Raw genomic sequence first — 19,268 nt, forward strand, 5'->3', positions numbered from 1 at the left:
CGGGACCGAGGACCTCCCAGGTGGTTCACATATCGGACCGCCGAGACATTGTCCATCCGTAGCAGGACACAAGCCTTGACCGAATCTTTGGTCCAGCAGCGAACCGCGAAGGAGCCCGCAAGGAGCTCCAAACAATTGATATGCAATTGTTGTTCTTCTGACGACCAGGCGCCGCCGGTGGAAAAATCCCCGCACCGGGCGCCCCAGCCCGACCTGCTGGCGTCGGACTCTATTATTAAGTCCGGGGCCGACCCGAAGATCGCTCGCCCATTCCATGCCTCCATGTGAGACAGCCACCATGACATCTCCTCCTTCACTTCGTCCGTGAGGGGAACCCACTGATCGTAACACATCCCACGGCGCAAATGCTGCGCTTTCAGGCGCTGAAGAGCCCTGTAGTGCAGTGGGCCTGGGAAAATCGCCTGGATGGAGGACGACAGAAGACCCACCACCTTGGCGACATGGCGCAGTGACGTACGATCCCTCGCGATCGTCTGCCGAAGCAGGTGTCGTATCTTTGCGACCTTCCGGCTCGGCAGGCTCAAAACCGCCTGCACCGAGTCCACCACGAAACCTAAAAAGGTGATCTGCTGAGTGGGAACCAAGACTGACTTGGAGCCGTTGACGACGAACCCCAGTCGCTGAAGCAGGCCGACCGCTTGACGCAGCTGTCCTGCCAGCACCTCCGGGCACTGCCCCATGAGGAGGATGTCGTCCAAGTATACTATCATACGGACCCCTTGGCTTCTGAGAAACTCCACTACCGGGTGAAGGACCTTCGTGAAGCACCACGGGGCCGAAGAAAGGCCGAACGGCAGGGCGGTGAATTCGAACACCTGGCCGTCCCACAGGAATTGTAGGAAACGACGATGAGGGGGGTGGATGGGAACGACCAAGTAGGCATCCTTGAGATCCAGTCGTACCATCCAATCCCGAGGGAGGAGCACGTCCCGAAGGAGGTGGATCCCCTCCATCTTGAAGTGACGGTAGACCAACCACCCATTGAATTCCTTGAGATTGATCACAGGCCTCTTGCCCCCATCCGTCTTGTCTACCAAGAAGACGTTGCTGAGGAACCCATGTGGGTGGCGTGTTGATAGGCGGATGGCTCCCTTGCGCAGCAAGTCCGAGACCTCCCCGTCTATCAATCGCGCGTCGGAATCTGAGAAAACCATCGGGCGCGGGGGCCTCACCTGAGTTGGCTGGTCGTGAAACTCTATATGGAAACCTCTCACAGTTTGCAAAACCCAAGCATCGGCAGTGAGCAATTCCCACTCCCCGTAAAAGCTTGCCAGCCGCCCCCCAATCGGAACTTGATCCAAGCAAAGTACACTTACCGGGGGCATTACCTTGTCCGGACTTCTTTTGGAATTCTCTTCCACCATAGCGTTGTCCCCTGGTGGGGTAGAAATTGGTGTAGTTGGCCGAGGTCTGGTACTGACCTCTTCCGGAGCCTTGTCCACGGTTGTTGGTCTGCTGACCACGGCCGATCGCGCGGCCCCTGCCGCGACCGGCCCCTCCAGAAAAACGCTGGTGGAACACCCTCTTGATGCTGGACTGTGCCTTGTCCAGCGACGTGAACGTGTTCACGAACTTCCCAAGCTCGCGGATGAAAGGTTCACCGAAGAGGCCACCCTGGGCCACGGCACCTGCCTCCGACGAGGCCAGGTCCCCCAGCTTCGGGTCCAGTTTAATAAGGAGCGACCGCCGCCGCTCCGTGGACAGGGCACAGTTGGCGTTGCCCAAGAAGACGATCACCCTCTGGGCCCAGTTGGAGAGCACCTCCGGTGAAATGGCGGTGCCATTCGCTCGAGCCTCCTCCGCCATATCGAGGATCTTCGTGGCGGGCCCGACCGCATCCAACAGCTTGTCCTGGCAGGCCCGCCAGGACCGATCGATCCCCTTCCTGGGGTCCTTCATGAATTTCGCCAGGAAGGTGGCCATCTTGGGGTCCAATTCTGGTGTCATGGCCACCTTCCCCTCCAAAGTAGGCCGAGGGCATTCCCCGCGCAGGCAACCCCTCGCCTCCTTCTCCAGGGGCTTGCGCAGCCGGCCCGCGACAAACTTCGCCACCGTCTCCCCCGGGGCCCAGGCCGCGGAACGGGGGTGGACGATCTCGTCCGGGTCCAGCATGCCCGACTCGTCTCGGGGCATCTCCTTTCCCGAAGGCGCCGGGAGCCAAGACCGGGTCGACTCCCCGTCGTCATCCGTGTCCGGAGAGTCGTAGATCGGGGAGGCGGGCGCCGTCGACAGGCCGCCCGAAGTGCCAGGATCCACCAAGGGTGTCGGAGGCACCGCCGTCGCCTTGGCCAGGAAGGCGTCACGAAGACGCTCGAAGGCGCCCTTATCCACGCCTTGGGCCTCCGATGAGGGCCCCTCACCCCGGGGTCTCTTCGGAGCGGGCGGCAACTCGCCGGACGTCCCCGGGAGCACGGGGGACGGCGGCACCTGCGCCGCTGCCAGCTTGGCACACTCCTCCACGATGCGGGCCGAAAGGCGGTCCTCCATGGGCCCTACCACCTCCGTCACACAACGATAGATGGAGTTGTCCACCGCCTGGTAAAACTCATCATCCTGCAGATAGGGGCAGGCCTCCTCCTCATACTCCCCTTCCATCTCGGAACCAAGGGCAAATGCGGGGCACCCAGGAGGGCGGCAACCGAGAAAGTTCTCGAATGTGGGCAGGCCCAGCGGCTGCGATCACGTTTTGGGCCAGCTGACGTGGCAGGTGGGCTGCACCAACCCCCAAGCGCGCAGACCCTCCTCGCCGGGACCGGGTCTACGTACCCCTCAAGCGCGCTAGGCCACACACGAATAAAGAGGTGCACAGATCTCGCCCGAAGGCGATTCACGCGGTCAAAACCGCCATACAGACCCCAAAGGGCGTCAAGTTTGTGAAAGTACAGACCCGGATCACCAGGTGTCAGAGGGGTACGCGAGGGTCGGCCCCTGCGCAAGCAGACCCCACGGCGTGGCTCCTTGTACCGCGGAGGCGCGCCGGAGGGTCGGCGAGGCGACAGGCCGCCCCCTTGCGGTCTATGTACACACCGCACACAAGTGGGAAAAAAGTCGCGTAGGAACGGAAGCACGTTCCCGCAACTAGGGGACTCTGAAAGGAAATAAACCATGCAAGGAGTCCCCAAAGACCGCAAGACAATCAATCACAATAAAAGAAGACAAATAGAAAAGCACTTATCTGGCTGCGGGAGCAGCGAAGAAAGAGGAGGAAGATGATGGGAAGTCCGGTTATATAGGGATGATGAACAGTGACAAAGGACTGTGGACTATGATTATAACAAAGAGATTCTTGGGAGTTGTTGTTGATTTTTGTTGAACATTACGTTAATGCTTTATGTTTAAAGCATTTTTTGTTCTTATCATATCTTTTCCTAAGCTGCTGTGGTTTCTTTATGTTAATAAAGCGAAGGAAGATATAGCATAATCTGAAGCCTCCGGTCCTGACATAGAATTCTAACGTCCTTACGGGGGTTCTTCATTTTCCGTCCTCTGTGGTTGAGCCAACTCTACCATTTACTGAGGCACTTACTGAACCTATATTGGAAGTCTGGAAGAGGCCCCTTACTGCTCCTGCTGTGTCAAAATCAGTTGCTAGGCGCTATAGGGTGGCACCTGGAGATCCTGAATTCTTGTCTATTCATCCTCTGCCTGAGAGTTTGGTGGTCCAAGCTGCTTGTTCAAAGAAATCGGCTGGTGCTTTTCCCCATTTTCCTGGAGATAAAGACTCTAAAAAGCAAGATCAAAATGGTGTTATCGTCAAGTAGTATGGCCCTTAAATCCACGAATGCTACTTGTTTGCTAGGCAGATATGTTCATGCTTTGATGGACACAGTGAAGCAGCTTACATCTAAGCTTCCTGAGGAGGATAGGAAGGACTTCAGTGAAGTGATATCTGACACGCAGGCTGCAGCTCGTCACGTCATACAAAGTGGTATGGACACTGCGGATTCAGTGGCTAGGATCATGGGGTCTTCAATTGCCACTAGAAGAGCTGCTTGGTTAAAGACTTCCGAGTTTTCAGCTGATGTCCAGGCTGCTCTGATGGATTTGCCTTTTGATGGCACAGGCCTTTTCGGAAAGAAAGCTGATGCTGCCTTGGAAAGGTTTAAAGATGGCAGAGCGACAGCAAGATCTCTGAGTCTGCAGACTAGAGGCTCTTTCACCAAGAAATACAAGGGTTTTGGAAGGTCTACATATCGTCAGTGGTGGCTGGTGACATTTGAAAGTGGTGAGGCGTAAAAGTTCTGCGTGTTTGGACTGGTCTGCATCGACATCCAAACATGTAAAAATGACATTCAAAATGCTGCATAAACTGCCTTAACTCGCAAAACTGCATAATGAGCCCTTTTCATGCCACAGAATTTAGTCCACCATGCCACAGAATTTCCTCCTGTAAAACCACATATTGGTTACAAAGATGGCGAGCAGTTCTTGGGTCAGCGAAAGCTGACTTCGACATAACATACTACAGCTATAGAAAATTCAAGCTAAGAATATGTCAGTAGTAGATCCTCTAAGATTAACATGTGGAGGAAGTGATCAGTGAGTTAGTGTCTGGTTTATCCTTGACACTGATTATATATAATCTTGCCTATAGCACGTAATTTACCAGTCCTGTAGCACCAGTACAGCCACCGCCTGCCCTAATGTTACCACCATTCCCGCTTCTACTCTACCACCATTTCCTCACCTCCACATGCCCTGGCCTGGCAGTATTATAGTAACTATGCTCCAAAACTAGTATCTGCCAGTACTGCACTATGCTACCACCACAATCCACTACCACTGACAAAGTGTGCACTATACATGTTCACAATGCAGTATTTCATCAGAGGGCCTTTTTCATGAACACACGATCGCCATCTTCAACGTTAGCGCGCACCCAATTCAGGGTGTAAAGTACGAGACAGAGTCGGAGTTCTTTAATTAGCAGCCTTGCATGATAGCAGACACCTTGTACACAGCTTCCCGGCACCTTATCAATATAATATGTAAACATCCAACTAATGGAATAGTGAATTAGAACGTAAGAAGTGGAGGATAAAAATCGTGGAGAAGTGTGGCTCACCGGTTAGAGGAGGCAGACCCGGACGCAGAGGTCAGACCCGGGACCAGGGTTCAATTCCCGACGCGGCAGGGTCTTGAGCTCAAAATGTCCACGGTCTCGACAATTCTCGCCTCGGTGACTACTCGAATCATGGGTTCACACTCTGCAACTCTGGGCAATAGCTTGCTTAATCTCCACTACGGCCCCACCGCGATGGGATGCCTGGCTTTCACCTTGGGGATGCCCAGTAGGGGTTATCTCGCAGGGAAAAGCCAAGACGGGTTCCCAAAGCAAGCGCTTTGAGACCTTACGGTGAAAGGCGCTATATAGGAACGTATGATTTACGATTTTATTTATTTATTTATTTACAGTGTAAAAAAGGTTAAAAACATGCAGACTGATACTATACACTTCCCTCCCCTTATCCGAACACAAACATAAGAAAGTAAAACCACACATAGATTAAACTCAATGTATAGAGACATGCACACAATTAAACATAGACCTAACAAGGAATGTATGAAACAAAACCACAATAGCAAATTGTTAAATAAATTGCACGCAAAATCTTTAAAGTTCTTGGGAGTAAGAGTGGAAGGTTCTAATCATCCCTAATTAGACCTTTGCTCTTGTAGTGTCTACCATGCTTTCTCCCTGCCCACCTACAGCAGATTCTTCAGTAAAGATGCACCCTGTGTGCCCTTTCATACTACAGCCAACTTCCTTAACCCTATCTGAACCAAGTGAGCCAACAATAGGTTCTTCTTTCCCATTATCCTCAGTTATTTTTCACTTTTCATTAACCATCTGTGTAGGAAGGTGGATATCTGACTATGGTTACCCCCAAAACTTTTTGCCTGGTTTTTAGCTTGTATTTGACTTAGCTGGCCTGGGATACTCAATTAGTAGTGTCTCTATCTCACCCTAACCAAAAACCCTCGGACCTTTATAATTGTCTTACGGAAATCCAAGGATGGATGAACAGTTCGGCATTAAAGCTCAATGGTTCAAAGACGGATATTCTCCTCCTTGGCCAGAAAAGGCTTTCCCTCTCGCAGAACCTTTGGCCACCCTGCTTGGGTGATCCTCCGGCCCCCAAGCACGAGATCAAGAGCCTAGGAATCTGGCTTGAAAAAGACCTTTCTTTCAAGACGCAAGCCAAAAAAGTCACCGGAACTTGCTTCGGGCTTCTTAAATCCACCAGGAAGATTCTGCCACTACTTCCTCCTGTCTCCCAGAAACTGCTAATCCAGGGCCTTATTATGTCAAGGCTGGATTACAGTAACACCATCTATCTGGGTGCCCCCGAAGCAACCCTTAATAAACTTCAAAGAATTCAGAACGCTGCGGCCCGGATTCTCACCAACACTCCGTCGAGATCCTCGGCCAAACCAGCACTGAAATACTTACATTGGCTCCCAGTGAGAGAACGAGTGAAGTTTAAAGCTCTCTGTCTAGCACACAAACTTCTACAGGACAAAGGCCCCTCCATCCTAAAAAAATTCATAAGGCATTATAAAGCCTCAAGATCGCTCCGATCTGACCATGAACACCTCATCACTATTCCTAGAGTGAAGAAGGTCCGCACGGGTGGACGGCGCTTTTCTGTCAACACAGACTTTGGAATTCCCTTCCTCTTGTTCTCAGGACAGAACCAGACTATCTCCGATTCAGGAAACGGTTAAAAACTCACCTGTTCTCTTGAGCCCTTCTCCCCTCTTCTTTCCTGTCACTTCCCCTGTTACCCTCTTGCTTGTGAGGATCTTAGCGCTGGGATACTTACAAGTGACTACGCGCTCTACAAAACCCAATAATAATAATAATAATAATAATCCTGCTATTCAGGGCCCCAGGCTAATTGCTCTCTCCTTAAAATGGACTCCATGTACCTTAGGTGCATTACGAATTGGATCCGGTTCACCTTATAGGCCCCTGTAACAGTGTACAATAGGTACCCAGGGCATAGGTGTAGCCAAGGCCTACCAGGGGCTGCAGCATGTATTGCGCCACCCAAGGCCTGGCCTCCATATTTGACACAACTGGCTGATCACTCAGCTGGGGTAAGTTAGTGTAATCACCTCTTACTTAGATATAGGATATCTATATCTAACCTAACTGGACACATAGTAACCTATAAGTCACTCCTATGGCAGGCCTTAACAATCCTGGAGGCAGAGTGCTTGGTTTTATGTGAGATGGTGCTCTGGCACGAGCTGAGCCCGTCTGCAGCTGTCTGGAACAACTCCCTTAGCTGTTCCAGGATATTGCCATACCATATACTCTTAAGTGCATTATAATCCTCGCGGTTAAATGCTAACTTTGGTTTGGCTTTATCAAAACATGTCGAGTAAGGTGTCATACGATTTGGAATACTATTCCCTCGACAGTCCTGTCGACGGGGATAGCATTCCACCCTTCTAGAGGGACACAACATGTACATAACCTGAACCCCGGTTAAAGTTAACCCGAGCCTCCGCATCACAAAATGGATGCTGCCACCACAGACACAAGTCTGACCTCCTGCTGCTGGGAGTCCTTCCAGCGAGGGAGGCTTGGACAAAGGGTTTCCTGCCTTGGGAGGTGCGAGCACGACCCCAGACAGGATTTTGTGTATTGGGTAGGATAGGGCTGAATAGAATCAGACATGCCTGGGGCACACAAGGTGTCCTCGTGCATAAGCCAGTCCAAACCGGTGCTGGGGCTTTCCAGCCCCAGTCCTGGCACGGAGCTGGACAAAGGAAAGGGGGTGTAACCACCCCCCTTCCTGGTCCCACCCAGAGGAGGGGCCTAGCATGTGATCCACCCCTCAGATTGGGAATAAGAGTGGGAGCAGTGCCATAGCACTTCAGATCATCCTGAAATCGACTTGAAACTAAGAAGACGCCTGGACTTCGACATTCTGTTGCACAGAAGACTAAAGAGCATCTCCCTTGTGGCCAAGGAGTGGCCACCTTGTGAACACAGGCACCATCCAGCAACTCGACGTCTGCTTTGCCGCCGCCTCCTGCCGGAGCCTGAGCCCAGAGCCCGACGAGACCCAGACTCCCAGACATCTCAGAGCCCGATCCACAGTGCCTGCAAAGAAGAGACCTGTGGAGGCACCGAGAGACGTGGGACCGGCAATCTCGAAAGACCCCCGAGAAGCTGACTGCGCAGGACCCGAGGCACCCTCGACGCTGTGCTTCGGGGTTTGATAAGCCCCACCACTGAGCATCATTTGCACCGAAGATCAGCCCCCCAGCATCTCCACGATCTGCGTGGGGCCCTTTTGCACTTTGCCACTCGACGCGCCATCCCGGCCCCTTGCCACGTGGCTAGCGGCCATCTTGGCGACGAAACCTACAATCAACATTGCGGGTCTGGTTGCTCCAGACTTGCCCTCGCTCCTGTAAAAAGGAGCACCCGTTCTGACCTTGCTGGTCCGAGTGATAAGCTTTCTTCACTTCCTGCGTGGCTTGCATTAGCCAAGGCCTGTTTGCTCCGATCAAGTTGCCGACACCGCCATCAGCTAGAGCCTTCATGGGACAGCTCGTGTCCACGTGGCTGCGGAGACAAGCTACACCTCATCGCCTGTTTGTACCCGACATCGCCTGGTTCCGTCCTGGTTCCACGGTAGTCACTGGCTAGTGACTTTGAACCTTGTCCCCTCTGCTTTCAGGTCTTCACCACTTCAGATCCACTCTTGGATTCTCCTCGACGACCCGCCTGCAGCATCTTCATCTTCAGGCACCATCGACCTGCGTGACGAAACCCGACACTACTTCGCACCTGTGCACCCGCTTCTTGTGGGTGAGGTAACCCAGCAACGCCGGTGTTCCTACACTGGTATACACCTCTAGTGTCTAGGTCTAAAGTTTTGTCCTTCTAGGTCAGCCGGAAGGTTCCTTAAACACTAACTTTGTAACTTTTACGCACCAATGACACTGCATTGGTGTATGCGTGCACTTTAAGCGCTGCACCCGAGTCCCGCTGGCCTTTCCCGACTTAGTCACTGCTAGTCCCGATCAGCTCCAGCGATTCCCAAGGCCCTAGGCCTACTTCCTTTTCGATTGGTGGTTCTTCTACTACTATTTTAGTATATGGTTTAGGTGGCCCCTAGGGCTCATCCATATTGTCCAACTTTTGTATATTTAAACTGTGTTTTGTTTTAACGCATTTGCTTCTGTGCTCATAAAGAGTATAGGGGATATTTGTAGTAAATAAATATATATATATTTTCAATATATATCTGTGTGGTGTCCTTTCATTTGGTATTCAAGGGGATTGTGTATGGTAAAACAGCTTGCTTCACATGCCTATACAGAGTTTAGCCTAAGACTGCTTTGTCCACGCTACTAGGATAGCTGGTCTATAAGGTTGTCTTAACAAACAACAAACAGGGAGGAGTAGGGTCACAGTGTCTCTGCAGAGAGGCTCTGCGTCTCTGGTCCTGAGTTCAGGACCATCAGATTTGTCTGATGGCAAATCGTCTGGCCGGAGTTCTGAACGTACATGCAGACCGTCTCAGCCGGCAGTTCTCAGCCGACCACGAGTGGAGGCACCATCCAGAGGTAGTTTGTCACGTCTTTCGGACGTGGGAAACTCCTCGGGTGAACCTGTTCTCCACTCGCGAGAATGCTCACTGCCTGTCATTCTGCAGTCTCCAGTATCCGATGGAGGAACTTTGGGGGACGTGTTTCAGTTGAGTAGGGACTCTCAACTCCTCTACGCGTTTCCTCCCATACCCTTGATTCCTCGGGTTCTGAGGAAGATTCGCCAAGACCGGGCCCAAGTTATTTTGATTGCCCCGGATTGGCCAAGAAGGGTGTAGTACACAGAACTTCTCCACCTCTCCTCGTGCTCTCCGCTCCGTCTCCCTCACAGGGCAGATCTTCACTCCCAGATGGAGGGGCAGGTTCTACACCCCCACCTCCAGACCTTACACCTTCATGCCTGGAGATTGAACGGTGCAACCTGAATTCCTTTTCTCTCCCACCTAATGTGGTGGATGTCATTTTGTCGGCTAGGCGTGACTCCACCAAGTCCATCTATTCATATAGGTGGTCTAAATTTGTATCCTGGTGTGGAGAGAATTCTGTTGATCCTTTGAGAGCTCGGTTATCAGAAATACTTCAATTTGCTCTTTTATTGGCGCAGCAGGGTTTTGCTGTAGCTACGGTAAAAGGTTATTTATCAGCTTTATCAGCTTTTATCTGTTTACCGGATCAACCATCTTTGTTTAAATCTCCTGTTGTATTGAGATTTTTAAAGGGTATAACAAATAAGTTTCCTCCTACTCCCTTTATTGTTCCCCAATGGGACTTCAACCTGGTTCTTACATATTTAATGGGTTCTCCATTTAAACCTTTACACAGGTGTCCTTTGAGACTTTTGTCTTTTAAGACGGGTTTTCTTGTTGCAATTACCTCGGCAAGGAGTAAGTGACCTTCAAGCTCTTAGCTCAAAGCCCCCATTCTTGACCATTCATGCTGAACGAATGGTTCTTAAGACAAAGGCTGCTTTTCTGCCTAAGGTGGTTACTCCATTCCATTTAGGACAGTCCATTACCCTCCCTACCTTCTATCCTCCCCCTCACCCTTCCAAGGAGGAGGAGCGTCTTCACCGTCTGGACCCTAAGAGGGCGGTGAGCTTTTACCTTGATAGAACAAAAGACTATCAAGTGGATGACCAGCTCTTTGTGGGATTTGCTGGCTGCAAGAAAGGAAAAGCTGTGCACAAGCGTACACTTTCAAGATGGATCATACTATGCATCAAGATCTGCTACTCCCTGGCGGGTAAGGAACCCCCAGAGGGTATAAGGGCTCATTCTACTAAAGCAAAGTCATCAACATCTGCTTTGGTGTTCCTGTGGAGGACATTTGTAGAGCAGCGACATGAGCCTCCCTACACACTTTTGCAAAGCATTACTGCTTGGATAGCGAGGTGAGGAGGGATGGCCATTTTGCACGCTCTGTCCTGCAACATTTTATGGTATAGGAGAGTGGACACCCTCCTCCGGGAGTGAGGACTGCTGTGGGACTCTATTCACAAGGAAGAGGAATCCACTGGCCGATGTATATATCAGAAGAACAAGTTACTTACCTTCGGTAATGCTTTTTCTGGTTGATACAGTATCTGCCTTGGGATTCCTCACATGCCCACCCGCCTCCCCGTTGTCCACTCCTCTATACTTGTATTTATGTATTTTATGTATATTTATTTTTATATATATAATATATTCACTGAAAAAACCATAAAATATGTTTTATATATGTATTTGTAAAGGACGATGGAAGAATAAATGGTTAAATAAGTGTGTAAATGGATGTTTTTTTTTTTAAAGAATTGATTGGTTAACTGCCTTATTAAGTGTATCTTAGTGAATACATATATTAGCGAGTAACTTTTAAATATTGTAATATATGTATCAGTGTTTCACTTTGTGTATAAGTGGCTACATGGGTTGGTGACTGACTCACTGTTTGTATGTGTTTTGAAGACGGCATATGTGCAGGACTGTATGGGTGGATGAGTGTGTATATATGTGTGTGTTAGTGAGTGAATGACTGTCTCACTAGTGTCGTTATCAGTAACAAGATATGTTTTAATATAGTATATGTGAGTATTGATGTATATGAAAGAGTGAGAGATTGTAAGAGTTCCTGTTTAAACAAGTATGTGTTTCTATAAGTGATTGTTTAAGTAAGTACGTGTACGTTTCCTTAGAAGTAAGGTGGTAGTGTGTGTATAGCTGTATATGCAAATAAATGGATGTTCAATAGTTTATTTGCATGTGTGAGTATGTGTGTGAGTAACTTTTGGATGACTGTCGGTGTGTAACAGGATGTATAGGTGTATCACTACATATGATGAGTGAGTATATGTATGATTGACTATATAGAACTGTTGGTGAATGAGTGGATGTGTATATAGATGGTGGAATTACTGAATTGGTTGTTGTAACTGGTATGGGTATCTCTATTTTTTTGAAAATGTTAGTTTCTATTTTTGAATGTGTTTCAAGGGTTACATTACACTGAAAGGAGGTCTGTCACTCTGTCACAAGGATGGTGTCATCAGTGATGTCATGAGTGATGTCACTGACCATGTCATGAGTGATGTAATATGTGACGTCATCAGCAGTGCATTGCAGGCACGCAAGTTATAGTGAGTCCAACTAACTATAACGTGGGAATTTCAATGGTTTTATGTCAGTAAAATTTCAAGCTAACTATAACTGGTGTGAAACCTATGTTTTTTTCAGTGAATTTAATAGGTTTTTTAAATGCTAATTCCTAACTATAACTGGTGTGAAACCTATGGTTTTTTCAGGGAATTTCAAAGGTTTTTTAAATGCTAATTCCTAACTATAACTGGTGTGAAACCTATGGTTTTTTCAGTGAATTTCATAGGTTTTTTAAATGCTAATTGCTAACTATAACTGGTGTGAAACCTATGGTTTTTTCAGTGAATTTCATAGGTTTTTTAAATGCTAATTCCTAACTATAAGTCTCAGTTTATAAGTAAGACTGTTAGCGCTCTAGTTGTTCTTTAGAACACTCTGGGACATTCTGTCATTGAGCTATAGTTGGGCTACATTTGTTTTTTCTTGTCTCTGGTGGCCATCTTTGGGCTACATTGGGCTACATTGGGCTACAACATATATATATATATAGCCCAATATATAATTTTTCAAAGTTAATTTTCGTAAAAACCACTTGAGCATATATCTTGAGACATAGCAAAGGCACATCGGGCTACCAGTCCCTACAATTTTGCCATTTTTTTTTGCCTTGGAGCGCTCCCGGTGCGCGCCCCGGTGAGCGCCCCGGAAAGCGTAGTATTATGTAGCGCCCCGGGGCGCGTAATGGGGAGCGTCCCGTAAGCGCCAATATTGCGACCGAAAACATGATCGTGACGTATCGCCTAGCCGCGTCCGCGTGATACGCACGGCGTAAGCGCGCCTGGAAGCACTCGAGCGAATACGATCGTGCAACAGAAACATCCGACACGCTTACACAACGCGACCCGGGGCACGTAGCGTAAGCGCGTCGGGTCATGTGACCTGAAAATAACACTTTTCATTGGTTTTTAACAGTTTTGGTTTCATAATGATGAAGCCCCTGGTCTTGTGACCTGAAAATAACACTTCTCATTGGTTCAGGACAGTTTTTTTCTCTCCAAATGATGAAAGACCCCACCTTTTTTCCTTATTCTGACTTTGTCCCTTGACTTAGGAAGACCTGTTTGTACCTCTCTGTACCTTTTTTTGATCTATATAATGGCTTCAGTAGTAGCAGCAGCAGCTGGTGCATCTGCACCACCACCACAACCACCAAGAGGACCACCACAAGATTACATTGGTGGTCAGGAGGAGGAGGAGGAGGAGGAGGAGGAGGAGGAGGAGGAGGAGGAGGAGGAGGAGGAGGAGGACCACCAGCCAAGACCACACATTTTTTTTCAATCCCAGAGGGATCTACTACAAGCACCTCCTCCAAAAGAAAGGCACGCACTCCGTCGGGACAAGAGGCATGAGAGACGATGCCTTGCATTCAGCCACGGTTTGCAGATTTCCGAATTATCTGTAAATATTGTGGGAAGACCATCTCCTACGGAGAACAGAGCGTAAAGCTCATCTTCCTTGCTGGGGACAACCACAAATGCCCCAATAAACCCTAATTATTTATTTTCTTTTTTTTTTTGCTCCAGTTGAGCCATTTTTAATTCCCTGTTTTTTCGTTTCTCCCCATGAAAAATACAAAAAAATATAAAACTGTTCAGAAAACCCCCAAAAAGTTTAAAATGTTCAAAAAAACAATTAAAAAAATATAAAACAACAAAAAGAAGAAAAAAACAGTTCTTTTTAGAACTACCTCCAATTTATAAAAAAAGGCTACATTTTTTTAAAACTCTGTCATTCTTTTTTCCCCGTGGTCCGCTCCCCGGTGCGCGTACCGGGCGCTCCCCCCGCGCAAATCAAATAAAAAATTTTTTTTTTGCCCCGCTGGCCTCTTTTATGGCCCCCACATCAAACCTAGGGGGTCAGGTCTATCCCTGCCCCCTTATGGTCATTTCCCCCTTTTTTTTCCACCACGTGTGTCTCTATCCTACCAAGACACAAGATAGCGGCCGGTCCGGACTGTTTCGAATGTTTACAGACACCCGAGAGCCAATCAGCTTTCCGTGCGCACCTCGCGTGACGCGCCGGAGCGCTCCCCTTTGCGCGTACCGGGGCGCTGCCATAGATATATATATATTTTTGAACCTAAATTACTTAAAATCCACTGGAGCACATATCTTGAGACATAGCAGAGGCACATCGGGCTACCAGTCCCTACAAATTTGCCAAGTTTGGTGCAAATCCATTCAGCCGTTCGGGCTAAAAGTGAGTTCGACCGCCCTATGGAAATTAACATGGGGAAAACACGTTTTGGGACCCCCTTTTACCTCGGCCCCCGCTTGACTAATCCCCCCCAAACTTTCAGGGAAGGACCGGAGCTCGACGAGGCAAATGTGAGGAAATTTTCAGGCAGATTCATCAACCGGCGCAAAAGTTATTCAAAATAGAATTTTGAGATTTTGCATTGAAAAAAATCCTAACTATAACTACCTACTGGCGACCGCCAGTAGGTAATATATTGGGTTTTTCATACCTTGGCTACGCATTGTATATGTGTATATCTACTGTCATTGGTGCGTCCGGGTGCCTTGAAGGCACGGATAAAAGAGCGGAACTGATGTCATCACGCCAACGTAGGCCTAATAAGGGGTCGGTGACGTCAGTCGGAGTCGCGCGCGATGCCGTGCTCCTATGACGTCGTCCACGCCGGCGTGCTACAAAAGAATTTTCCGAACGTTGCTGATGCAGGGGGATATTCACAAGGTGAGGAATCCACAGGCAGATACTGTATCTACCAGAAAAAGCGTTACCGAAGGTAAGTAACTTGTTCTTTGCGACCATTATTCGGTTGCAAAACATTGACAAGTTTCCACTTCCAAGTTGGGCTGGTAACACTTTTGTTAAAGGCAATGCGTCCTACAGGACTCCTTTACCTTTCTAAATGTAAAAAAAAAATTGTTGTTGGGGAGTGGTAGTGGTCCAGGGGACCACTGACAATTCTAAAACGGAAAAAAACATGTTTTTTTTAAAATGCTGCTACATATTCTACTAGACAAACAGCTGCTAAGAAAGAACATCGCTTTGTTAAAATGCGATCACAGACATGGTGACGTTCCGACCCAGAAGGCCACCATCCCTGTGATGTCCACCGGTCATAGTGAGCCACAATTTATGACCTACCTCATGAATATTGATCAATCACTCAATCATGATTTATAAAGCACTGCAATCACCTGTGAGAGTCTCAATGCGCTGGAGATGCTAGCTGATTTGTGGTGCCTCTTCAATCAAACAGCCAGGTCTTGAGTCCTTCCCTAAATTTGTCCTTTCCTGAATTCCTGGAGCGATGAGGTTGTCCTTCCAGGCTTTGGCTACCAGTTGAGAGAAGGCCTGTCCTCCAACTAGGGGGTGTTGGCTAGGAAGAGGGGGGCAAATCTCATGTTTCTGGTTGGTTGGTGGAAGGTCATTGGTTTGTTGATATTTGCTGGTCCTTGTCGATGTACACTGGTCCTTAGTTGTTAAGGTCTTTGTATGCATGGGTCAAGCTCTTCAACTGGCATTTCTTCTGAATCAGAAGCTTGTCATGCTTCTTGAGGTTCTGAGTGATGCAAGTCTGTCTGGGGAGGTCGAGGCTGTCTAGTAGTCTCTTCTGGAGGCGCGCAGTGATTTCCACGTAGAGAGTGTTCCAGTAGTCCAGTCTGCTGGCGACTAGCGCCTGAGTGATAATCCTTCTGATGTTGCTTGGGAGCCACCTGAAAATCTTATGGCACATGCTTAGGGTATGGAAGCAGGCAGACAAGAATATTCTGCATAGATAATTTGCTGTCCAAGATGATGCCAAGATTATGGGCGTGGTCTGTCGGGCAGTATGTCGGATTGTGACCCACTACGATTCGGAAATTTGAGACCTGACTATTTCGGCAGAAAGGTTAGTTCACACAATTCTTTTCTATTTGCAAAACGTTTGATGTGCAATTAGTGACTTCTTTTTGCAAATTGAATTTCGTACATCCTATTTAATTTGATGACCTGTGTTGTTACTGTACCACCATACGAATCTTATACTATGCTGGTAGAACCCCTAGGATTCTTTCAAAGTCCTATGCATGAGTGCTATTGACAGTGGGTTTTTTTGTTTTCTTTTTAAGTATATTCCGGATTCTTTGCTTTTTGTGTAGTGGTGGCCTACGTAGCACTAAGTGTAAGCCAATAACCTACATAGATTCATGCATGCACATATTTGTTGGTGCAATAATTTGCACAGACAGTGTTCCTGTGATCTGGAAGATTTTAAAAGTCTGTAAGGACTTGATCATGGAACCTTATACATAAAAAATGAACATACATATGTGTAACAGATCTCCTTCAATGCTGCAAAAAAGTTACTTTTAGGCTGATGGAGAAAGTTTGATTTTTGTCAATAAAATATCAACAGTCTTAACAATAATTTAATATTGTGCAGCTTACAAGCTGTATATGTAAACTGAGTGCACTTACTGTATCTGACTGATATTTTATCTTTTTCTGCATAGGTGCTAATGCATTGTATAACTGACCTAAAAACAGATGGACGAGCATCAACTGAAAAAACACAGGAAAAAAGAACACACCAGCAAATACCTCTTGTTTCTGATCCCCAAACGCATGCATCATTCCAGCCCCAGCAGAAGCAGACTCAGGTTATGTCACAGCAGCTTCCCTTTCTATTCCAAAGCTCTCAGGTCAAGGAGGAATCTGTGAACAAACATACAAGTGTAATACAGTCAGTTGGATTGGTGACCAATGTGAATCCTTTGGGAACTCATGCCAAAAAAGAACCTCATATAAAACCTCTTAGCACTGCTCCAGATCCATCAAAAACAGGGAATTCAGTTATCTCTGTGGATACAAACATTGCCGCAAATGACACAAGAACAAAACAGGTATGTGGAAATAAAAGTGAAATGTGGGACTTTACAGTGGAATCCCAAAATGTGTACTTTATTTCTTTCCCATACTTTCTGTAGACTTAGCATCTGATGAATTAAATATGGCTTCTCACAAACTGAAAAAGTCATGGAAAGTTATTTTAGAAAGTCTGCTTTTTTTGTCTTCTTTTGACCTCTCGCATACCATAAGTAAATGTTAACTGACCAGTTTCCTTCCTCGTATTATTCAGCAAACTATTTGTGTTCAAGCTCATGTTAATTTAAAAAGTTGTTGTATAGTAGATCTGGGATGCTTGTCTTGAAACATGGTTTGATTGCTTGTGGGACTGCAATTTTTGTTTTATTTGTATTTCTTTAGTTGACCAATAATAGGACACTTGCTTTGTTTTTTCCTCTGGCTGTATGAAACTTTCACACCAGTTTCATGAAAGGCTTGGTGTCATTAATGTGTAAACGCTAGTACCCTTGTGGAAATGATTGATATTCGAAAGAGCCTCGTTAGATTGTGGTTTACAGTTGGTGGTTTGAGCCGTGCCCTCTGTCGAGACAGTCAGCATGTGATCACCACTCTTGTAGAGAAGGTGCTCAGTACCAACAAAAGCTACACCTGCTCATTTACTGTTCCTCTGCATCACTCATCTGGGAAGGCTGCACAAGAAATGGATTGAATGACAAGGAGGTTAGGTCGTTGCCCAATCTTTAAAATTAATGGACCAATATGGCATTTTCTTTAAAGATGGGGATCCTGCATCTCAGTTTCTGTGGTTCTACTGAGCCTCTGTTCCCAATTCTACGACATACATCATAGAAACTCATAGAAACATGTAAGGTGTGACCAATTGGCACTGCCCTTTTATGTCAGAGAGCATCATCTAATTTGATTCAGGAATTCCAGAATCAAGTGCTTTTTCAGATTTTCCATGCTTCACCGTTGAGCAATATACAAAGTCTGAAATATGTTACTATACATACTGCAGCAGGTTTTCGAACCATACTAAGAAGTCGCCTACAAGTACACCTTTCTAGTATGTTTTCTTCAGTTCTTAAATGGTGACCTATCTCCGACTTCATTGAAAACAATTGATGCAACTATAAAACATCGATAATTTGCTGCAAACCAAAACATATCTGAATCTCGTCAACTTCTAGTGAATCAAAAACTCTCTTCTTGCTAGTAAAACAGACATTCCCATGTAACTGAATTCACAGTGTTTGATAAATGTGCTTTCAAAGTTGCTGCAAATGTCTTATGTTTTTCCATGTTTCTACTCTGGCCTCACAGATGACAAGTTGCTTTCAGGTACTATGAGCCTGATTTACTTGAGAGAATGTGTCTCTTGTATCAACCTAGAAACTCCCTATCATCATAGGAAGACCATATGGCAAAGACGACCTTCTTTAAGCAGTGGTTAAAGGTCTTGTTTTAAAAACGATGTCCTGTATACCCTCACATACCAAGTATCTCCTAAGCACAAGTTTGTTTTTCAGACCAATTGAAGTTGGGGTACGTTACTCCTTTTTTAAAGACTTCAATACTGGATTATTCTAGACCAGGCTTCTCCAACAACTGGCAAGTGAGCTACTGGTAGCTGTCCATGTACTTGCAAATAGCTATCCTATGTGCAGTCCAGCTTAATTTCACTGGAATCTCTCGCTTGGCTTAATTTTGATAGCTATTCCAAACTTGAGACCATTGTATTTGGGACGAAAATGTGTACATTTTCCGAACCCATTACCTGATGTTTGGTGAAAAACTATAGAATTTTCAAAATGAATTTGAAGCTGATATTTGAGTGAAAAATCATGTTGCATTGGAGAGATTTATTACTAACAGTATTGCCTTGGTCCCAATGGAATTAAAAGCTGTGGCTGTTATGTGTTACACATGTAAAGGCAAAACCTTTTTTATATTACTGCTGACAAACTCTCCCTGACCCACTGACAGGATTACTGCTGGTAAACCAGCATAGAGTAGCCACAAATGTAATCTTGTCTAATGTGGGCGCCTTTAGAACATTAATATTAGTAGCCCAGGGTTATTTTCGTTGAACACAAGTAGCTCATATTGCCGAAAAAGTCGAAGATCCCTGTCCTAGACTCTTCACTTGTACTGAGCATGTTTTGACGATTATTCACTTGCCAATTTCAGACTAGATAATGAATGCTTATGTTGTGC

The 19,268-nt window shown here is 46.9% G+C and overlaps 1 protein-coding gene across 14 annotated transcripts in view; it reads left to right on the top strand.

The window, feature by feature from the left end:
* The window catches only part of BAZ2B (bromodomain adjacent to zinc finger domain 2B), a 1,380,234-nt gene that overhangs the window by 377,042 nt on the left and 983,924 nt on the right, over window positions 1-19,268 (top strand). For all 14 annotated transcript variants that reach the window (XM_086956655.1, XM_086956643.1, XM_086956644.1 and 11 more), the window contains exon 8: window positions 16,697-17,086. In XM_086956655.1, the coding sequence (XP_086812781.1) occupies window positions 16,697-17,086 (390 nt within the window). The remainder of the gene's footprint in view (window positions 1-16,696; window positions 17,087-19,268) is intronic.

Source organism: Lissotriton vulgaris, chromosome 2_1 (genome assembly GCF_964263255.1).
Source record: "Lissotriton vulgaris chromosome 2_1, aLisVul1.2, whole genome shotgun sequence".
Classification (NCBI taxonomy): Eukaryota; Metazoa; Chordata; class Amphibia; order Caudata; family Salamandridae; genus Lissotriton; species Lissotriton vulgaris.